The 21,309-nt window shown below is 39.6% G+C and overlaps 1 protein-coding gene across 3 annotated transcripts in view; it reads left to right on the top strand.

Moving 5' to 3' along the window:
• The window catches only part of INPP4B (inositol polyphosphate-4-phosphatase type II B), an 823,047-nt gene that overhangs the window by 30,475 nt on the left and 771,263 nt on the right, over nucleotides 1-21,309 (top strand). For all 3 annotated transcript variants that reach the window (XM_089693869.1, XM_089693867.1, XM_089693868.1), the window contains exon 2: nucleotides 67-111. In XM_089693869.1, coding sequence (XP_089549995.1) covers nucleotides 67-111 — 45 coding nt within the window. The remainder of the gene's footprint in view (nucleotides 1-66; nucleotides 112-21,309) is intronic.

Genomic DNA, 21,309 nt, shown 5'->3' on the forward strand with positions numbered 1-21,309 from the left:
ATGAAATGCTGCTTTAGTACGGTTTTTATTTTTAATTACTATTTTATCTTGATTCTCTATCTACAGGGATCCAGAGAACTTTAGCTGACCCGAAGCTTGAATTCGCTCTTGGTAAGAGAATTTACTTTTCATAGAGCATTATGCATCAGCGCAATCCGTTTATGAATATTTTTTAAGTGTGTGCTTGGAATGCGGCACTATGCTGCGGAACAACACAAATAATTTGCAAATGTTTCTGCTTACTGTGCACAATCCTTTACTACAGTGCTAAAGATTAGTACAGGCATTATTTTATGAAAACACTGTAATTCATACAGCAATATGGAGTTTTCCTTAAGTTACTGTATGCCACGCAAATGCATTGAGGTGTATTTACTAAAGCTGAAGAGCGCAAAATTTAAGCTCACTTCTGCAGAAACCAATCAATTAAGCTTGTTCAATTAAGCTTTGGCAATAAAACCTGGAAGCTGATTGATTTCTATGCAGAAGTGAGCTTAATTTTGCACTCTTCAGCCTTAGTAAATCCCTTTTTGTGTGTGTTGTTCGTTTTTTTTTTTTTTTTTTTTTCCTTTTTTTTTTTTTTTTTTTTTTTTTTTGTCAGTTGTGATGCTCTTTTAGTAGTGGTTAGTATACAAATAAGTGAAAGTTTAAGTTTATGTATATTTTTCATAATCTAGTTTAGGTTTTTTTTTTTGTTTAAATAAAAAAAAAAATAGAAGCTAGCTATGTGTTTTACGATTGGTGAATGGCTATTGCACCAAAAACATTACAGAATGCCTAGTTGTCAAGGTCAAAATTGAAATTTAAAGCATGTAATAAATACAGGAACATGGCCCACGTAGTAGTAGTTGTTGTTGTTGTTGTTGTTTTGTTTTTTTTGTTGTTTTTTTTTAACCAGGGTAGTGCACCAGTCCATCCACCACCTTTTCTCAGTAATCTGCTGATCCTAGAATGCACATGCGGGTGATGCTGGAACTCCCATTTAAGCTCTGTTCAGATATGTGTGGGCAATTTTCGTAAGCAGGAAAATTGTTATTTTGCATAAAAGACTTGTAGACATCTTGGTGCTGATTGTCTTCTAGTTCTAGAGTTGGCAGAAAGTGTATTAGAAGTTTCTGATCTGATATTAAAGGTAAAACCAGACTGACTGTACCTGGGTGCATCAAATACTCAGAGCTCTAGAGGAGTGAAAAAGACCCTAGTTAAATAAAAACAAAAAGTAAGGAGTAAGGTCACCAGATTTTGAAAATGAAATCTGCAGTCACCCACACCCACAAAAGCACACATTCATTTGTAGCAGCCACATCCACAGCCCCATTTTTAATTTGCCTTGAAACAATTGGTCATAGAGTTTAGAAATGAGAGGCAGACATTCAAGGTATGACAACCATACAAGAGGAGTGAGAGTAATGCGAGTAGCATGCTGCAATGAGTTATCCGTGTGGCCAAATTGTGGTACATGGATGGGGCTTAAAGTGATTAGAAAACGTTATTTAAAAAAAAATAATAAACATGTCATACTTACCCCCTCTCTGCAATGCTCCTCTCCTAGGGGCCCCCTGCTGGTGCTCCTGGCTCTTCCCCCTCTGTCGAATGCCCCCATAGCAAGCCACTTGATGTGAAGATACTCATGCGGGTTTGATCGTGTGTGTGTGTGTGTGTGTGTCTCCATAGACACACAGTGTGGCTTGCCCCACTCTCTCTTTGTAATTGACAGCAGTGGGAGCCAATCGCTCCTGTTGCTGCCTCCATTTCCACTGAGATCCTGTTCAGATAAGGTTTTTTTCTTTTTTACCTTAATGCAGAGAAGGTAAAAAACCTTTCCCTTAAATACCACTTTAATGAGTTATGAGCCTGAGCCTATGCTGCTATGCATAGAAAGTGTAAAGCATAGAGTGCAGGGGTCAGGATTTAATAAAGCACAGAGGTAAGGGTTAAAGTGGAATTCCAGGCCTTTCCTAACTATGCTTAAACCTGCTCCCATCCCCTTTCCAATGCCTAATCTAATGACCCTATGAAAGGAAGATATGTATACTATGTATGTTTTATACCTACTCTGAGGGCCCTCCAGACTAGTCACATGCTCGGCTCTGAGCGGTGTGAGGATGGGGCCTACTCAACCTGCATGTGTGGGTACCTCTTCTTGTGTATGTGCTCATCATTAAGGTGGATCCCGGCTTAGAAGTGAGCCATACTCCTTGTGCAATTGTGTAGCAACACACAACTTCCTCCTGTGGAATATTCCATCCCATATCGCTGCACACCTTGTTTTTTTAGAATGTAGCCTTTAGAGTGGACACTGCTGAGCCTGTGTCCCACTCCACCAGTCCAGCATTCCTCTGCCTTCTTTCCCCCAGTGACAGAATGGGGTCCCGCTGTGCACTCAGCACAGACCTCATGCATGCACTTAATTAACTGCTTCTTGCTTTCCTGTACCTGTGGCTAGGTCCATGGGATCTCTGCACCTTGAGTTGGATCCTGAATGCTTTGGGAAACCAACCACTAGGAAGGGAGTCAGGGCACCGACCCCCTCGCTATCGGTGGACCCGTCCCCTATGCTTGGTACCACTTTCCACTGTCTGGCTGCTGCTACATTCCCACCAGTTTGTGGTGACTAATAACAACTACACACTTTCTGCCATCTCTGCTGAGTTACCCTACATGATTGCTTTCTGTTTTCTCCCCTTCACCTGTATGTGCCTACAGGGCCTGTTCTTCTAGATACGCCGTATACCACCATTCGCCCTTGTGAATAATGTCAGACCAGTCTCTGACAGTTAATAAAACTTTACTGAGCACACTCAGCATTACAGTCCAACAGTGCAGCAACAGTTCTTTCCTAACTATCTAGATCCAGGCTCTCTGGTGCATACCTTCTTTAGGGAAAGAGTCCATAATATGGAAGGCTCAGGTAAACTTTCCTAGAGAACGCCGCATGTTGAAAGTGGTCACATCTTCAGACTTTGCCTCTTGATTCCTTCCCATGCAGGCCATGACCATGGGCCCCTGAGCAGTGTCTAGAAATGCCTGAGAAACTGCCATTACCCTTCCCCCCCCCCGGGGAGCCTGGAAAACTTGTCTAACTCAACTCAGTGACATCACTGCCCAGGTGTTTCAGCCTTTGTCTACAATCTCTGCTCTCCCTTTGAAGCTAGCTGCTGGGAGTTAATCATGTGACTGGACTGGAACACCCTCAAAATAGGTAAGTATAAGCATCTTCCTTTCCCAGGGTAGTTAGAATAGGAGTTGGGGAGATAGAGGTGGGAACAGGTTTAGGGAAAGTTTGAAATCGCCTGGACTTCCACTTTTGGTAACTAACTGATTGCAGCTAGTGTCCCCCACTCCCAGTGACCAATTTCTTCGCCCCTCTCCTTCTTTACTTCTCTACTTTTGTTATTCATGAATTTCTCCCCAGGAGCCAGGCATTGCATCCTAACTTGTGCAATGTGACTTTAAGTGGAGCCTGCACATTCTAATTTTCAAATCTGGGGGTGCTCATTTCCTGGGGACAGCCCCCGTTATGAGAATGGAGAAAAAAATTAAAAGGTAAGAATAGAGAGTCAAGAGAGGGAAAAGAAAAGAGGAAGGGAGAACATGAAAGGACATGAAGCCATTCCATTGTGGTACTCCCCCAATACTTTTGATCCTAGGTGGACCTAAAGGTGCTCTGAGTTTTTTTCGGAACCTAGGAACACCCTTGAATATAGCATAGATACAGCCTAATATTTATGTACCATTTTCTTTCACACTGTACACAGCTTTTTCAGTCATTGGCCATCAGTGTAGTTTATGGAAACTATGGCTTCTATGAAGTAGGTTCTTGGGGCCCGTGAGACGGTATCACTGATTTGATTTTTCTATTATAATAGATTTTTGCTTTTACTTTCTAGATATTGTAATCTCATGTAAAGTATGTTTTTTCTTCAGTTGGTTAGCCTTTTACATGAAATACAGAAAGCAATCAGAAAATCTTTAAACACAACCTATCTACTGTTTTGGACTGCCAAATTATAATTAGGCAGGCGTGGCTCCCTCACATCTCCTATCTGCCAGAAGAGTTTCAATTGTACGATAACTGTTTTTATCTGGATACTGTTTATCAGGACACGTAATCCCATCTCATGATTTGTACTTTGCCTTGTGTCCTAGATTTATGTAAAACTACCACGCAGCTCTTATAAGTGGAACAAAGTCATTTGAAGGTAGAATTTAGGAACTAATCTACAACTGACAAGTCTCTGTGCTATAACTCTGCTATAGGAAGTCAACTCCTTATCTTTCACACCATCACAGAAAGATGAATGCCTAATAAGCCATGACTCATACCTTCTTTCTTGACTTTTTTTTTGCTGGACATGACCTTCAAATTTGCAGATCTGATGTCCAAACAAGTTTTTGTATTTTGCACACATGCTGCATTAAAGTCTTGTGGAAGGTCCCTTCACAAGCATGAAAGTGCTGATCTATAGAATAAAAATATGGTATTGATGCTTGTATGTCCCATGGCAGTTGCACAGCTTTTTTTTTTTTTTTATTAAAATGTATTTTATAGTAAAATTGCTATTGGAGGACATGAACACAACAAAAATAAACAACAATTATGGATTAATTTAAAATTGAGTGTTTGCTACAATATCTTTTTTAGCTATGTACTAAAATCATGCTTCTAAAATTATTCTTAAAGCAACAATATTAGTAGAATAAAAACTTGAAATAAGATGTCACTGTAAAGAAAGAATGGAGCAATAATCGCTTGTCTAAAACTGTTCCAACTATCTGTTGGTGCTTGCTACGACCAGACATCTGACACACTCTGAAGTGTCTTAAGATTCTTTGGGCACCGGAAGTGTCTTAAGATCCATTGGGCATCGAAAGTGTCTTTTAAGATTCTTTCGGCACTGTAGCTCTTCAAGAATGCAAAGATCAGCTGCACTGCACTGACGGCATAGCTCCTAACTGTCCTTCATTTGGAAAGACTGACCCTCTTGGAACCAAAATCCCGCTGTCCCTCTCTCCTCCTCAGTTGTCTTTTTGGTTTGACCTTTAGACCTCTATTGAAATATACTATTTAAATACCAGTTGTTATATCGCATTAAAGCATTCATCCAAGCTCTATGCCACCATTCACACTTGAGCATTTTCTGCTTGTTTTCCTGCTCCTGACTACGCCTTACCACTCCTCGCCATACAGAATCACATTCTTTCTAATTTTGCTTGTTCACACTTGTACACTCAGTCACCCTATGCTCTATACCAGCGTTTTTCAACCTTTTTCAGTCAAGGCACCCTTTAAAATTTTGCACAATTTTAAAGGCACTCCAATCTAAAATGTAAAACACTAAATGAATAGTTTTATATAATGCAACAACATCCACGTACATAGGACAGCCAATGTTAGAAGTGAGACCTGATATGGACTAGTATTCCAATTTTTCTCTTCTCCCTCAGCTTCTCTCCCTCATTCAGCTAATGTGACCCCAGCGCAGACAGAGATGGGCAGGAGAGAGGCAAACAAGGATGCTGTGTAGGGGCCAGACATCCTCCTTCTCAACCAATGACATTGGTTGCTGGAAGGTCGTAATAGTAAACAATTAAAACCTGTAGCTCTGTGTAACTAAAAGGTAGGCTTGATCAACCCCCTGGCTGTATACAATTTTAATACACTTTTTTGAGCATATTTAGACATTTTTGATCTCCTAAAATCCATTTTTGCATTAATTTTTATGTTTAAAGAACGCCTCTCCTATAGAACTGCTCTATTCCATTTGCCAAGCCCAGGAAAATAAACTTCCCAAGCTCAGCACATGTGCAAAACACCTGTAATATGCCTAAAGAAGCTCTTCAAAATCATGAGGAATATGCTTTGCTTAGTTGTGAATGCAGGCTAGATTGTTTTGTGTGTTATTTTAAAGCCTGTGAGCTTTCAGTCAATAAAAACAATTGCAGAGGATTGAGCAGTCCACAGCAATCTGTTAACCAGTGTTTAAGTGAAAATAAATCAAATGGCATTTTTGATTGATTTCTACATTAGTTACAATTCACATTGTAACGGGGAGGGGGGAAGGGTTAGATGGGTTAAACCTCTGTCAGGTTTAAATGCTATATTCCTGTAATGTTTGATTAGGAACATCAGACAGGAAGTGATGAGAAATCTCCCAAAAAAACACATGGGGGAGATTTATTAAAACTGGTGCACACAGAATCTGGTGCAGCTATGCATAGTAACCAATCAGAATCTGTTTTATTGGCAATATTTAATTGAACAAGCTGAAGTTAGAAGCTGGTTACTATGCACAGCTGTACTAAATTCTGTGTGCACCTGTTTTAGTAAATCTCTGCAATAGACTAATGCAGGCCATAGACTGTTCATTTATTGGCCGATTTTTCGTCCGAAAAATGAAACATTGTTTTTCTATAAACCAATCTTGCCACCAATGATTGCGAAAATCGGCTGTTTTTCACAAATTTTCCAGCATGACCAATAAAAGAAATGAGGATGAACCGCGATTCTTTCGGATGAAAAATCGGCCGATAAACGAAACGTCTATGGCCTGCGATAGTTCATAGAGGTTTTAAACCCCTGGTACCTAACACATCAGCTACATGGGACCGGTCAGGTCTCTGTTTGAAACCCGCCGTGTGTTTGGCTGGGTCTGCCACCTGCTGGGCACCAGAGCAGGAGTGCGGTTCCAGGTGCTGAAACACTCTGTGTTTCAGCACCCTGCACTGGAATAGATTGTATGAATAGAATGGTCAGAATAAACTGCACTGAATAGATTGTTAAAAAAAAAACACTGCCACTAACCACCAAAGGGAGGGGGTGTTAAACAGCATTGCAACTGAGCACCAATGTGATTTTTATTATTGCAGTCTCTGACATTGATGCTGGGGGTTATTTTTGCATCGACTGACACCAATTCTGGGAGGTTTACTTGTGTTTACTGACACCAATGCTAGGGGCTATTATTGCATCCACTGACACCATTGATGGGAGTTATTATTGAGGTCTTTTACTGTCTGACACTGGTTGTTATTGTGGCTGTTGAAAACAATGCTGGGAGTTAATATTGTGTCCACTGACAATAATGCTGGGAGTTAATATTGTGTCCACTGACAATAATGCTGGGAGTTAATATTGTGTCCACTGACAATAATGCTGGGAGTTAATATTGTGTCCACTGACAATAATGCTGGGAGTTAATATTGTGTCCATTGACAACAACGCTGGGAATTTTGATAGCAGCCACTGATGCTAATGATGGGGCATTGTACAGTGTGTTGCAATATGCTGAAAAATGCAGCAGGACTGAATTTTTTGGATGTTGAGGTGTCGCAGCCTGTTCATTTTGAATGGACTGCCTAACTTGATTCATTGCACCTCAACACAGGTAAAGTGCACTACTATTGTTTGTCCCTCTGGAAGTGTTGGGGCAGCTTTAGCACTTCCTCTATCATTTTCAAGTTGACCATCACTGTTGTAAATCTTCCATGCTGTATTTGAAAGCCTTTAAAGATTTAATAGCTGGTAGATGTTTTAGATGTGGTATTGCCAGTTCTAATAGAAAAGTCAGGCTTGCTGGTTATATTTTACCAATGCAATGATTTGAGTATTACATACATCTTTTTTGTTATGGTGTTCTTTTCATTTTAAAAATGCAAGATCCACTTCATAACACATAACCTTTCTATTATGTTGCTGGCTTTTGAAATACCTGCTTGGTATGTCCATTCTTTTATAAATGGATCTGACAGTAAAAAACATGCCATGACACTGAAGCACAGAAAATGGCATATTGTAGTATCCTCACAACAAGATGAATTTATTTAAGTAGATAATGATGCTACTCTCCTGGATGCTGCCTGTAGATGTGAGCTTTACCTATGACTAATACATTATGGAATGAAAACACTGGTTTATTTATTTTCTTCCCCCCAATAAAAGTACATGAAGGACATACGTTAGTATTTTACTGTAGTGTGTTTACTAGAGTCTTTTCATTTAACAAGCCTATGAAAATTATTTCATTGCAATTGTGGCAACCAAATGATTCTTACATCCTTAGCTGCTTGTCATAGGGATTAGTTCCATTCTAGGACTCTAGGACACATTTTTGGTCTTATTTCTTAATTTCAATGTGACCAGGTTGTTATAATAATAAAAAGTTTAATTTTATTTTGTAAGCTATCCCTATTCATTCCTAAAACTGGCTATCCATAATTCAGCCAGCTTGCAGGTTTACATTTAGATAACCTATTTCACAAATGCTGATTGATAAAAATCCATGAAGTTTATAGTGTTTGGCACTCCAGGATTAGATTTTCAGCATGTGTATAGGTAGTTTTTGAAAGATCTTTTGCAAGATTGCATTGAAATAGTGGTGAAGATAGATGGAACTACGTCATTAGAGTCATGACACGCAGTTTTTTAGTAGTGCTGTAGGTCCATTAAAGATCAATTGGAAATGAACAACCAAAACAGACTAGGGGCATTTTATGTTCATTTTTTTTTTTTTTGGTCCATAGAGCACCCCTTAGCCAAACTGCCATAGGATCCATTTATGATCCAGTCAGGAAATGGAGAGAGGAAGAAGTTGTATTAAGTCTGCAGGCATGTTGTTTGATCATCTATGAAAAGCAAAAAAATGTTATTGCACATTGTAGGACAGATTTGTGGTAGTACGGCAGACTGCAATAAGAGAAGCCTAAAGCTATAGCTGCATAGGTGTTCAGGACTCTGTTACAGCCCTTTTTTGGGACAAATTTGGTCCCCAATTCCTGCCCAATTCATAGATAAGTAGCTAGGAAGGGTGCAGTCCAGACATAGTAATGTGTAGAGTAGAGGGTGAAGAACAAACAGTGTAGCATAGAATGAGTACCAAAGGCCCAGTAGAAGTTAGATGCACATTCCTCTTAGAAATATTAATTGCGTTTCCTTTCTGGGAGAATGCTGCTTATGTTCCCCTACAGTGGATGGACAGAAAGCTACAGATCTCTATCAGAGAGTACTCTAGAGGGGTCAAAGCTCTGTACAGAACATGCCTGATGGAGCCAAGAAGTATAGACTGTTGCATACTAGGTTGAAATGTCCCGTGAGTGACCATTTCGAAGTGGACTATTGCATTTCTATATTTCTGTGTGTATGGTGGCCTATACCTGGGGAACAAGTGTACACACTGCCTTGGTCAGGGGACTGGTGGTGGTTGGGTCAAGGTGGACCTGTCTGCTCAGTGACAGGTCACCTGTCTGGAGCATGTCCCAGGAAACCTGTGTCCCCTGTGTATTTGGGTTGGGTGTGTGGTGCAGCCTGCTATGGAGCGAATGCAGACCTACATGAACAAGACTCTTATCATGGTCCATCCTAACAGACCATGGGTTTCCAATCAGCCTTGCTGCAATTTATTCATGTAGGCTCCTAGTGCAGGAACTGGCTCATCAACCATTCTAGGGAGAATTACAAGTGATTGATTCTGTAGCTGAAATTAAATGTAATTAATTGCCTTCTTTGAAGAACATTACTATTTATGTGATAGGGACATTCACCCTCTCTAATTATCCTGATTACCATTATCACCGAGAGTGAACGTAAAAGGAAATTCCAAATTTTAGGTTGTCATCAGACCAGGAGCAGAGAGAAAATCTTCCAGTGGGGACAATAGTTCTGATGACCCATTTGGCAACCAGGGATTCCCACTTCCTGTTTTGGCCATGGGACAGAACGTGATGGGAAATATACCCAATGGGACACAGATGGCAAAAAAGTTTGACGGGTAATAACCATTCCTTATTTCCTTACTCTAAAAAAGTTTGCTATTTAAAATTCGGCTTTAATTCAAATGTTGATTCCTTCAGGTGCTTTATTGTGGAATGGTCTCCACATCTGTTGGACCACTCAGTTGGACTGCTTTTGAATGTCCCATCTGTTTCAGAGTTGCTGAATTTCTTTTGCCCCTCAAGGACAATAAGAAGACTTTTGGAAGTCCATTGTGCGGACACAGGTGCTGCCCCTCTGTGTTTATTGCCCCTATATTTTTCTTGTTCACAAAAGTGAGGCATTATGGGTAGATGCAGGGTTACATAGAGACGATTTCCCAATATGTTGACTGTTTCAGAGTTCCTGTGTCCCTCAAGGGACATCAAGAAAAATATTTTAAAGTAAGTACAAGATAACTATTAGTTATTGTACATTACACTTTGCCTTCCTGCATATGCCTGTGTAGTCTGTATTTTAATATAAAGAGATACAAAGAAAACATGATCAGGGATTGCTTTGTGTTATAACTGTGGGTTGGGGTAGTTCATATGTTTTCTATGAGTGTCATATGCAAACTGAACTGATATTTTAGAATGTGAAAGTATGTATGTAGCTCATTTTCTATTATCTGCACAGACCTCTTTCCTAAGGCCCTTCACATCCTTTTGTTTTCTGGTTTTTAAATGACCTTTCAAGTCATTATATAGAGTTCCAAAGTGAAATAAAAAGTACAACTGAAGATTTAAGTTGCTGTTCACAGAGAGAAACATGATAGATTGGCTACACCCATTAGTGTCACTTTCATAGCTCAGTCGCCAGCAGCATTAATAAATACTAACTTCCCATGACATAAAGGCCAGTGAATTGGGTCACAATGATGTTTGGATTCTATATAAAACTGCCAGTGGTTAATTTATATCTGCACTTAGCATGGTATTTTAAGGTGTCTTCACTCCTATCCTCCATAGAGCTGTTCTAGCAACCTCATGGGTATATTCGGAGAATTGGGTCTTCTATTTTCAGTCAAACATTATAGAGTGTAATATTTTATGTTAATGTTTTAATTTAATCTCCTAAACTACTGTGCATGCGTTGTAAATACTGTGAATACACAAATCCCTAGTAATTAAAACAAATCCAATGTAACTTTTGAATAATCTATAGCTAGTGCACATGGACGTTTCTTTCAGACAGGGCAGTTTTAATAAAAAATGTAGTTTAATTTTTATTTCTTAATTTAATACAATGTATTTCTTAATCTTACTATAATAAAAATAGAGTGCCATAGTTAAATCTGAACTATAGTCACCTCCACGCTGGTGTTATGGTGTCCCAGTGCTTCCTCTTCAAAATGACCTCTCTCCTGCGCATGCTTGGGTTTTAATTCATCTTGGCAGATGCCAAAATTGTACACTGAGGTTCACATGCACAGCTCATTGTACAGTGTGGACAGGCAGGTGAGAAACTTTAATGCAGAAGAGACATGCCTGTCCACACATTTTTCTTTTTTTTTTTTTTTAAAATTAGAATTCCACTTTAAGACACCATAGACACTCATATAGTACAATGATTGTAGTGAATTTTAGCAGCTGAGATTAGTCTACAATGTAAAAGGGAGAAATAAGGTTATTTTCATTATGAAATAAAAATTAGGGTGTAGTGTCTCAGAGGAGACATCCAGAAATATTGGGCAGACTTGTTGCACATTATGTAAGCAGTTTACTAGGCCATAATTGAAGAGGGAGAGACAAGGCAGATTTTAGTGTCCAAAAAATTATTTCTGAGACAAAAGCCAGAAGCACTGTACAGACACCATGCACACTATCTCAACAATTTTACCAGTCCGCAGTTTCAGAGACAGCGACTGGGCAGGTTTTTATCACAAAACTAAAAATAGACTATTATTTCAGAAACAAGAGTCAGATAATATAGTACAGTATATACCAGATTCCGCAGGCTGCAGTTATCAGGCAGCTTTTAATTAGGGATTTAAAATTTGACGGTGCAATGAAAAATGACAGCGTAATTTTATTTACACAGTAAACATCCAAATATCAGCATTACATGGTGTCATTTCACAGAAAAAAGTCAGCTACATATTATTGTGTTGGCACCATACACTGCATATAAGCACTTTTACTAAACTGTATTTTGAAAAGGAGAGACACAACGGCTTTCAATTCTAAAATCAACATTATAGTGTAATCTTTTAACAAAAAAAGCAATATATTGTACTAACTCAATATACAGTATGTAAGCACCCTTTAGTAGACATTTTAAAAATGTGACACCAGACAGCTTTTGATCAAGATATCAACATTAGAGTATAACTGTTTCACATAAAAAAAACTGGGGCTGTGCCAGACAATTTTTTGAGGGGTGCTGTACTGATGCTGGGAGTGTATTTGGGGGAGCTAATGCAGCATTCTACCTGCACACCTGCAGGCCTGGCCAAAAAAGGGCAAAGTTAATAAAGTGGGTGTTGCTTCACTGGGTATGGCTTGTATTGTGCCACCTTTCTTCATTTCTTTAGACAGAACGGGGCCTGTGCGTATGCTGAAACAAAATTAAGAGTAAATAAATTGGGTTTATTTAAAGAACATTGCATTCTATGAGGTACAAAATACATTGCTACTAAACTTTTTTCAAGAAACACTTGCAAACCGTATGTTTTAATGTTTGGTTAAGCCTTTGTGAACCCATAAAATATGCCTTTATTGCTATGCCATAAGCAAGAGTCTCACAGAAAGTATAACCTCAGCATAATCATTACACATTATTTTATGTACACAGAAAATAAACTAATACTTTGTCTGAGCCTACTTTAAAGAAGAATTTCATTAAATTGTCAGGGACTTCTTAGCAACCAGCAACTGCAAAGACAATGAACACTGTAATCAGCAATGTACAATATAGTGTGTATAGTGCAGGAGTGTGGTATTAAACCAAAAACCAAAAATATAATATTACAACTAAACAATCATTAGATGTGGTGGCCTCATTAGGGTTTTTTTTGTTTGTTTTGTTTTTTTTGTTTTGTTTTTTCATGCTTTTCTCCCTCTGTTTTCACCTGGTGATCTGACACACCTCCTTTATTAGAGTGCCCCCAAACTGGATAAAGGAACATAGGGGGCACCTTTTGGAGGGCATCATTGTTAGTCTAGAGGTGGGGAGTTAGATGTACTAGCAGATTTATATACACTAACAAATTGAAGCCAAATTCCAACTAATACTTTATAAGCAGTTACAGCAATTTTTATTTATTACCTTTCGGGATAAAGGGTATACATAAAAGCTGATCATTTGTAAGCACCCAATGTCAGTAGTGAATGGATTGTCTCAACCCTGTGATTGCTACATCTGCAGGAGAACCGGTTCTTTTGAAAAACAACAGACTTACTCGCCAGATCACCAGGTGAAAAATAAAGACAACCTTAAAAAAATGCATCCACCACATCTGTGAATTAGTAAACTGCAATATGATAGATGTTTGCTTTTTGCTTTTAAGCTTTCCATATACTATTTGTTTGTTTTTTTTTGTTCAGACCACTGACTGAATGAAAATAAAATAATAACAGGTTCCTCGATCCACACAAATGAAGTGGATGAAGGAGTTTCCCTGCAAGGATATTTGAATTCTGACAGCAGCACTAGACACTGTCAGAAAACCCTAATCCGTGTTCCCTACATTCTACCTCCTAGCATAATTTCCCCGCAAATTCCCCCTCCTAGCACAAATACTCTTTCCCCCCCCCCCCCTCCAAAATTCACCTCTTAGGACACCCCCCCCCCTCCCAAATCCCCTTTCCCAGCACTAATCTTTTCCACCAACATCCTATCTGTCTGCACAAACCCTCTTCCCCAGAACAAATCTTCTCCCTCCAATCTCACCTCCTAAGCTGAAATCCTCCTCCTAGCCCAAATCCCCCCCCCCCCCACCACCACCAACATATTCCACATCTCCAGCATAACCGCTCTATATATAGTACATATGCCTAAAAATAATGAACACAATTTATTCAACTATATAAACATCTACAATAAACTTAACAAAAATGTCATATGTACGCATTCAATGAATTCATATAAATATCGATCGTGCAATAACGGTATTAAAAGTGTTCATTGGTGGGTATTTGTGATGTCACCACGTACATCTGCAGACTGAGGGTTAGGATGGATAGGATGATTGCTTTGCTTTTGTTCCAGCTGATTATATCCATTTTCTAAGGTTTTATCATGTGAATGCACAGTTTGATTTATTTTAATACAATTCTTGATGATATTTCACTAGCATGAGTTCTGTTTCTTCTTGAATATGCTTATGTGGATTTCGACCTGTGAGATTTGGTTGCGCTGTCTGTGATTCTTAGAAAGGATCAGTTGCCCTGTGGATAGATGCTGAATCGCTGTTTGACCTTCAGATCAGGGGGTCAAACCTAAGGGTGACCTGCTGTCCTTAGGGTGTGAGGCATGAGGTGATGATTTATGATTTTTGGACACATTGGGGGATGTTTTAATAAAACTGGAGAACTCAGAATCTGGTGTGGCTGTGCATGGTAGCCAATCAGCTTTTAATTTTAGCTTTTCAATTAAAGTGGTTCTAAAGGCTGAAGGTTTTTTACCTTCATTCTCCAAATACTGGAGGCCTCAACAATCTCACCCCATCCACGTACAACTCTCTGGGTTTGAGAGGGGTTATGCATACTACTGAAAGCCTGCTCCTCATTTATCTCACTGCCAGAACCCAAGCTATGCCTGCCCCAGCAAAAAATCCTGCCTCGCTGCTATTGTGACTGTACATCATTTTCCTCCCTTGAAGCCTCTTCCACTCAGGTACCGTCTGCTACCTTGTCTACCCCACCCTCTTCATCGATCAAACCTGCATGGCAGCAAGCCGCAGGCCCATCAGTTACAATAACTGCTCCCTGCCTGTTGTCCTTTCCTCCTTGGCTCCTGGTGCGCTCTTCCACAACATCTGATAACAAGAATCCTTCAGCATCAAATTATTCATTCTGTGTTGATATAATTCTGCATATTCCTCCATGCCCATTTGTGGGGCAATAACAGGAATCACTGTACAGGAGAAAGAGGGTGCATTTCTGGTGCTGCTGGGAAAAATTCTCTACTTTGTGCTTGGGAGACAGGTGATGAGGAAGGTTTGGTTAGCCACTTTATTATCTTCCCCACTTTCTCTGGCTGTTTGGCAAAAATACAGCAGGTTAAGCACCTAATATTGCTTCCAATCAACTGATCCGTACCCTTCCAGTGTTGCTTCCAACAGGTTCCATCATGATTTGTTGGGGCTTCTGAATATGAGCTGCAAATAGGGTTGCCACCTCATCACTTTAAACCCAAACACATATTATTTACATAGGTTCTGATGCTAATTTAATTCAGATAGGCCACTGAGTTTAATTACCACCTTAATCAGCCACAAAACCTGTGTAATTAATGTGTTCGGGTTTAAAGGGATGAGGTGGCAACCCTAGCTGCAAACCATAAGTAGAGGAAAGCAGCCTAGAACTCAATTACTGAAAATGTTCACCAAATCCACTTTGGATAAACACTATTTAACCACCTCCTGTCCGGCCGTTGTATATAAACGGCCGGACGGTGGCAGTGCAGGGTCGGGTGGCCATTTATAAATGGCCTCCCCGCACCCTGCTTGTGCATGCTCCCTGGGAGCACGCAGCACAGCGATCCGGTGCCCGCTGTGTCCTTCGGACACAGTGGAACACGGATCGTCGGACGGGACCTCCTGTACGAGGTCCAGATCATGTGATCACTGATTGGCCAATCAGTGATCACATGCAGAGTAGTAAGCAAGATGTCACTTCTGACATCATTGCTTACTATGTGTGAAATCTGTGTTTAATTACAGAGATCACATGGTACAAGATATTCACAACAGCCTTGTACCATGTGACAAGCTGTGACCAATCGCAGCTCACTCAGTAGTTCTCAATGGCTGCAAAAATGCAGCTAGAGAGAAGAAGAAATGATTGCTTTTACATCCTTTATAGGTGTAAAAGCAATCAGTGTAAAAAAAAAAAAAATCTTCATCACCCCCACAGGTAGTACAGTGTCACCATGGTGACACTGTACTGCTAGGGTGACAAAAAAATAAATACATTTAAAAAAATGTAGAAAAAGTTTAAACATTATAATTTTTTGTTAGAAACTAATTTGGGTTATTTTTTTTTTTTTTAATAAAAATATAACTGAATAAATTTTGGCCAAGATTTATGATGAAATACTATTTATTTGCAAAATTTTATAAGAAAAACACCTTTTTTCAAAATTTTTGGTCTTTTTAATTTACATAGCAAAAAAATAAAAATCCCAGTGGTGAATAAATGCCACCAAAATAAAGCTTTATCTGTCTCAAAAAAATGCTAAAAAATTCATATGGGTACAGTGCTGCATGACCACGCAATTGCCATTCAGAGTGTGATAGCGTTGAAAACTGAAAATTGGCCTGGACAGGAAGGGGGTAAAAGTTTCCAGACTGGACGTGGTTAAAGTTTTGGGTGAGAATGCCTTTCTCTGGGACAAAAACACAAACGGGTTTTTTATAGAAAACGATCCAAGGGAAAGCTGGAGGAAAATAAAGGATGACATCACCTGCTAAAGTACAGGTAATATTTCTACCATCTCTTTACTATCCAGATCTGTGCCGTGATATCCTCTCTGTTAGTCCAGACCTAAATCTAGCACCTATAAATCGATAAATATTTATAGAGCTAGTTAGAATTTAGGAGAACATTCTACTGATGCACAGCGTTGAAGTGTGTCCTGTTGGGTAGCTCCAGAAGAGATTGATGTCCATGCCATAGGCATCAGGTGTCACTCACGTCACAGCTGCAGAAAACATTGCCTTTATGAAATTGGAAAGTAAAGATGAAATTACCTTTTTTCTGCATTTCGAAATACATTTTTATAGCACAGCTCATTTCTGCTAAAGATGAACTAATAGCTGAAAAAAGTGGAACTCAAAGTCTGAAAAGCTATTTAACAGCTGAAAGGGTACTGCTGGGATTGGACCATTTTAAGGATAGCGATTTTATGACTGCTGTTCTGGAGTGGTGCAGCAGATAATGTGTCTGATGCCTGGCTGTGCTGTAAGGAGAATGGAGGCTCATACAGCTTCTACACACTACAGGTGACTGATTACCTCATTTATTCCAACAGCACAGAGCACAAATTTCCTTTAAAGTGTAAATATTTTATCACAATTCTGCATCTTTATTTTCAATGTGTCATGACTATGCAAAACAATATGAAAATAAACAAGGCTTTCAAACTAATTTTCGATTTAATGGAATTGTGAAAACTTATGAAGAGCCCAGTTCTAAAAGGGATAGACATGTCTAGTCTCTCTAAAATTGCAACCAAAAAAAGGTTCCAAAATTAATTTTTGCTACTTCCTTGTTATAAAGTGGTTTCACCCACTCGGTTGCTGTGTGTTTTTGGAGAAACGCATTACAGTCCATTTAACATGATTTCTTATGGAACACGTTCACATCTATCTGTTTTCACCCGGTGCATTTTTTTTTTAAAGGGTCAGGGACTTTTGTAAATGCAAAAAGTTGCATTTTTTGTTCTATAGACTTCAATGGAAACGATGCAGACAAGCATGTAGTGTATTTTTTGCTGCGTTTTTGACACGTTTTAATCTGCCTAGCAAGAAAAAAAAAATCAAAACGTGGCAAAAAATGTGCAAAAAGCACTGCAGAAATGGATCAAACGTATAGGTGTGAACCTAGCCTTAGTCAAGTCCCTCTAAGCCCTGGTTCACACTAGTTCAACTTCTGATGTGACTTGAGTCACACAGAAATTCTGAAAGAACCCTCTGCACACTGCTATATACCCTTTCCAGCAAACTTTGCAATTAAAAAGAATTAGGGATTTTTGGTTCTTACACATTGCAATACATGTTTAAGCTGACCAACTGAGTCAAAGTAATCCGCCTATGGCCAGTCCCACTCTGCTCTGCCTACACAAATGCTACTGTGGTCACAATGCCAACATGGGGCAAACAGACACAAAGTAGGGGAGAGCTACTAGGTTAACACCCTAGTCACACTGGATGCAAATTGGCATGCGATTTGCATGCCATGCGACTTGAAAATCGCATGCCAAGTCGCACCCTATTGTCCACAATTAGTGCAGTCATATTGGTGCTGTTCCGACTTGGTCGAAGCCGCACCGATTTCTGAAGTAGTGCATGCATTACTTTTGGTGCGATTTGCATAGACATCTGTCAGATGTCTTGCAAATCATACCTGAAATCGGCAAGTCACCCGACTTTGAAATTCTGCGACTTCAAAGTCGGTTTTGATGTGACCGGAGTCTTAGATCTGGCTCAGGGGCAGACTGACAACTCATGGGGCCCCTAGGGAAATTTGTCCTTGCCCAAACAAGCCTATGAAAAAGGTACCAGGGGCATCTCATGGGGCCCCCTACTGACCTCGGGCCCTCGGGCAGTGTCCGAGTTTCCAAATGGTTAGTCCACCTCTGATCTGGCTACTGACCTGTAATGCAACAAACAAGATATACCTGTGCTCAAATCCCAATAGCTTGTACGTTAATTTATCTATCAGGTGCTAAAGTGGTGTAACCACATATTAACACTAGAAATTCTGAAAGAACCTCCGCACACTGCTAATTACCCTTTCCAGCAGTAAAAAAATTAGGGATTTTTAGTTCGCACATATTGCAATACATGTTTAAGCAGGCCAACTGTGCCAAAGTGATCCCTCTATGGTCAGCCTGGGTTCACACTGATGCGGTCCGGAATTTGCAGCGTTTTCGCACCCTGTTCATGCGAACTGCTGCGTATGTTAAGTTAACACCCTGAAATTGGTCCGCAGTACGCTGTGCGATTTGTAGAATTGGATCGCATAGGTGTGAATACCCATGCGATCCGATTCTAGTGTGAACCCAAAGAAGGGTCCCACACCTTTTTGGTGCGGTGCAATTTGAGCTATACATAATCTATGGCTCCAATCGCACAGCACACAAATCGCTTGTGATTTGCACAGGAATGTGGTGCGGTCCCTGTGCGAATCACATGCAATGTGCTGCACCACATTAGTGTGAACCTAGTCTTAGCCCTACTCTTCTCTGCCAACAGCAGAGGGTTCTTTCAGAATTTCTAGTGTTAATATGTGGTTACACCCCTTTAGCACCTAATAGATAAAAATTCATATACAAGCTATTGGGATGTGAGCACTGGTATATCTTTGTTGCATTACAGGTCAGTAGCCAGACCTAGACCTAGTAGCTCTCCCCAACCCTGTGTCTGTTTGCCCCATGTCGCCATTGTGTGCACAGTAGCATTTGCGTTAGGCAAAGCAGAGTAGGACTGGTCATAGAAGGATTACTTTGACACAGGTGGCCAACTTAAACGTGTATTGCAAAATGTATCAACTAAAAATCCCTTTTTTTTTTTTTTTTTTTTTTTTAATGCAAAATTAGCTGGAAAGGGTTAATAGCAGTGTGCGGAGGTTCTTTCAGAATTTCTAGTGTTAATATGTGGGTTTGTCCCTTTAGGACCTGATAGATAAATGCATGTACAAGCTATTGGGATTTGAGCACGGGTACTGTATATCTTGTTTGAGTCAGACAGAATTGCATGACAAGGGAAATCACTTTGTTTTCAATGGTGCCCAGGATAAAGACTCCCTAAGTTTAGGTTCACACCTATGTGTTTTCCGGTTTGCTTTTTGCAGAAACACACAGCAGTCCATTTAACATGATTTCCTATGGGACACGTTTGCATCTCCGCATTTTCACCTGGTGCGTTTTTTGGAAAGGGTTTAAATGCAAAACGTTGTGTTTTTGGTTCAATAGATTTCAATTGAGATGCTGCAGAAATGCATGTAGTGCATTTTTTATGCAAAAAGGACTGCAGAAATGGATCAAACACAAACTGCATAGGTGTGAACCTAGCCCAAGACAGGAAGTGTTACTAACCAGATCAACAGGTAAAAATAAAGGGGTAAAAAAGCTTATAAAGCTAATGCAGACAACACATTTAGACTTTGGTAAGCTGCAATATATCACATTTTTGATTTTGAATTTCATGCCACTTAAAGAATAAACATTTGACTTTTAATATACTTCACTGTTGCGAAAAAATGTTGCAAAATATGGGCACCCCGCATAACTGTGCAGTTATAGTTGAACATTGTTAAATTGTTTTAAAAGAGAAGTGTGGCTATACTTTTCATTTGAGTCACAGGAGTACATTTACCAGAGTCAGCTAATGGAGGGCTGTTGTAGAGGGACAGAGCTGTGGTACATTTGGGAAGAATCCCGACAACATTGTTGGGTTCCACCAAGCTGCCTCTGTGACAGCTGCCCCTGCCTTCTACCATTTGCCTGAGAGTCAGAGGCAGCATTTGCTGAAGGCAGAGGAGAGTCTAGAAGTCTAAGAATATCAGTCTTTTGTATGCTATAATGGACACAGGTGATAATTAAATTGTGTGGTAACACTTTACCAATTATAAATACAGTGTGGTATGGAGCACATCCACAATGCATATCTGTTCTCCTTGGGATGCCCTGATAGTCCTGAACATAAATAAGTCTATGATGGGTGAGACCGCAAAAAACTGATCTTATTTTTTTGTGGAATGGTTTTTAAAATCGGTTTCAGTAAAGAATAAACAGGTTCTTATTAATTTACAGTATATAAGGGTTTACATTCATATTACACTTTTTATACTTGTCATAGTGAAGACTTTTCTAAGATCACTTACAAGAAAGAGAAGCAGGAAACCGTGGTGGAGGACCGTGGGAGTAAGTTACTAAATTGGTAACGCTGTGGTTGTGTAGTCACTGGTTATTTCCTTTGTAACCACTACATTTACTTTTTACTTTTATATACACACAAATATGTTTGTGTATACTGCATACATAAGTGTGTTTTTTTAAATATATATATTATACACACATACTGTACAGTGAGTTGTAAATCTATACATGAATATAGTATCTAGTAATGAAAAGTGATAGACCTATTTTAAATTTTCATGTTTTGAGAAAAGTAACCAAAATGTCTAAGGAAATATACTAGGAGTTCCACCCTCATTGTCTTTGGGGAGCCCCTGGGGTTTGCTTTGACCTTGCTGACACTTGCTTTTATTAGTAAGCCCTGTTAATGAGCTTATAGTATAGGGCAGCACAGTGGCTAAATGGTTAGCACTTCTGCCTGGCAGTACTAGGTTCGTTGGTTCGAATCCCAGCAACGGCACCTCCTGCCTGGAGTTTGCATGTTCTCCCTGTTCCTGCGTGGGTTTCCTCCAGGTACTCCGGTTTCCTTCCACACTCTAAAGACATGCTGGTAGGTTAATAGGATCCTGTCTAAATTGGCCCTTGTATATGAATGTGAGTTAGGGACCTTTGATTGTACGCCCCTTGAGGGTTAGGGACTGATGTGAATGTACAATATATATGTAAAGCGCTGCGTAAATTGACAGCGCTCTATAAGTACCTGAAAGAAATAATTATAGGGAAAAAAGTTTAATCAACTGGTGCCTGACCTGCAA

Source organism: Staurois parvus, unplaced genomic scaffold (assembly GCF_062004578.1).
Source record: "Staurois parvus isolate SC_StPar_1 unplaced genomic scaffold, SC_StPar_1.0 ptg000639l, whole genome shotgun sequence".
NCBI lineage: Eukaryota > Metazoa > Chordata > Amphibia > Anura > Ranidae > Staurois > Staurois parvus.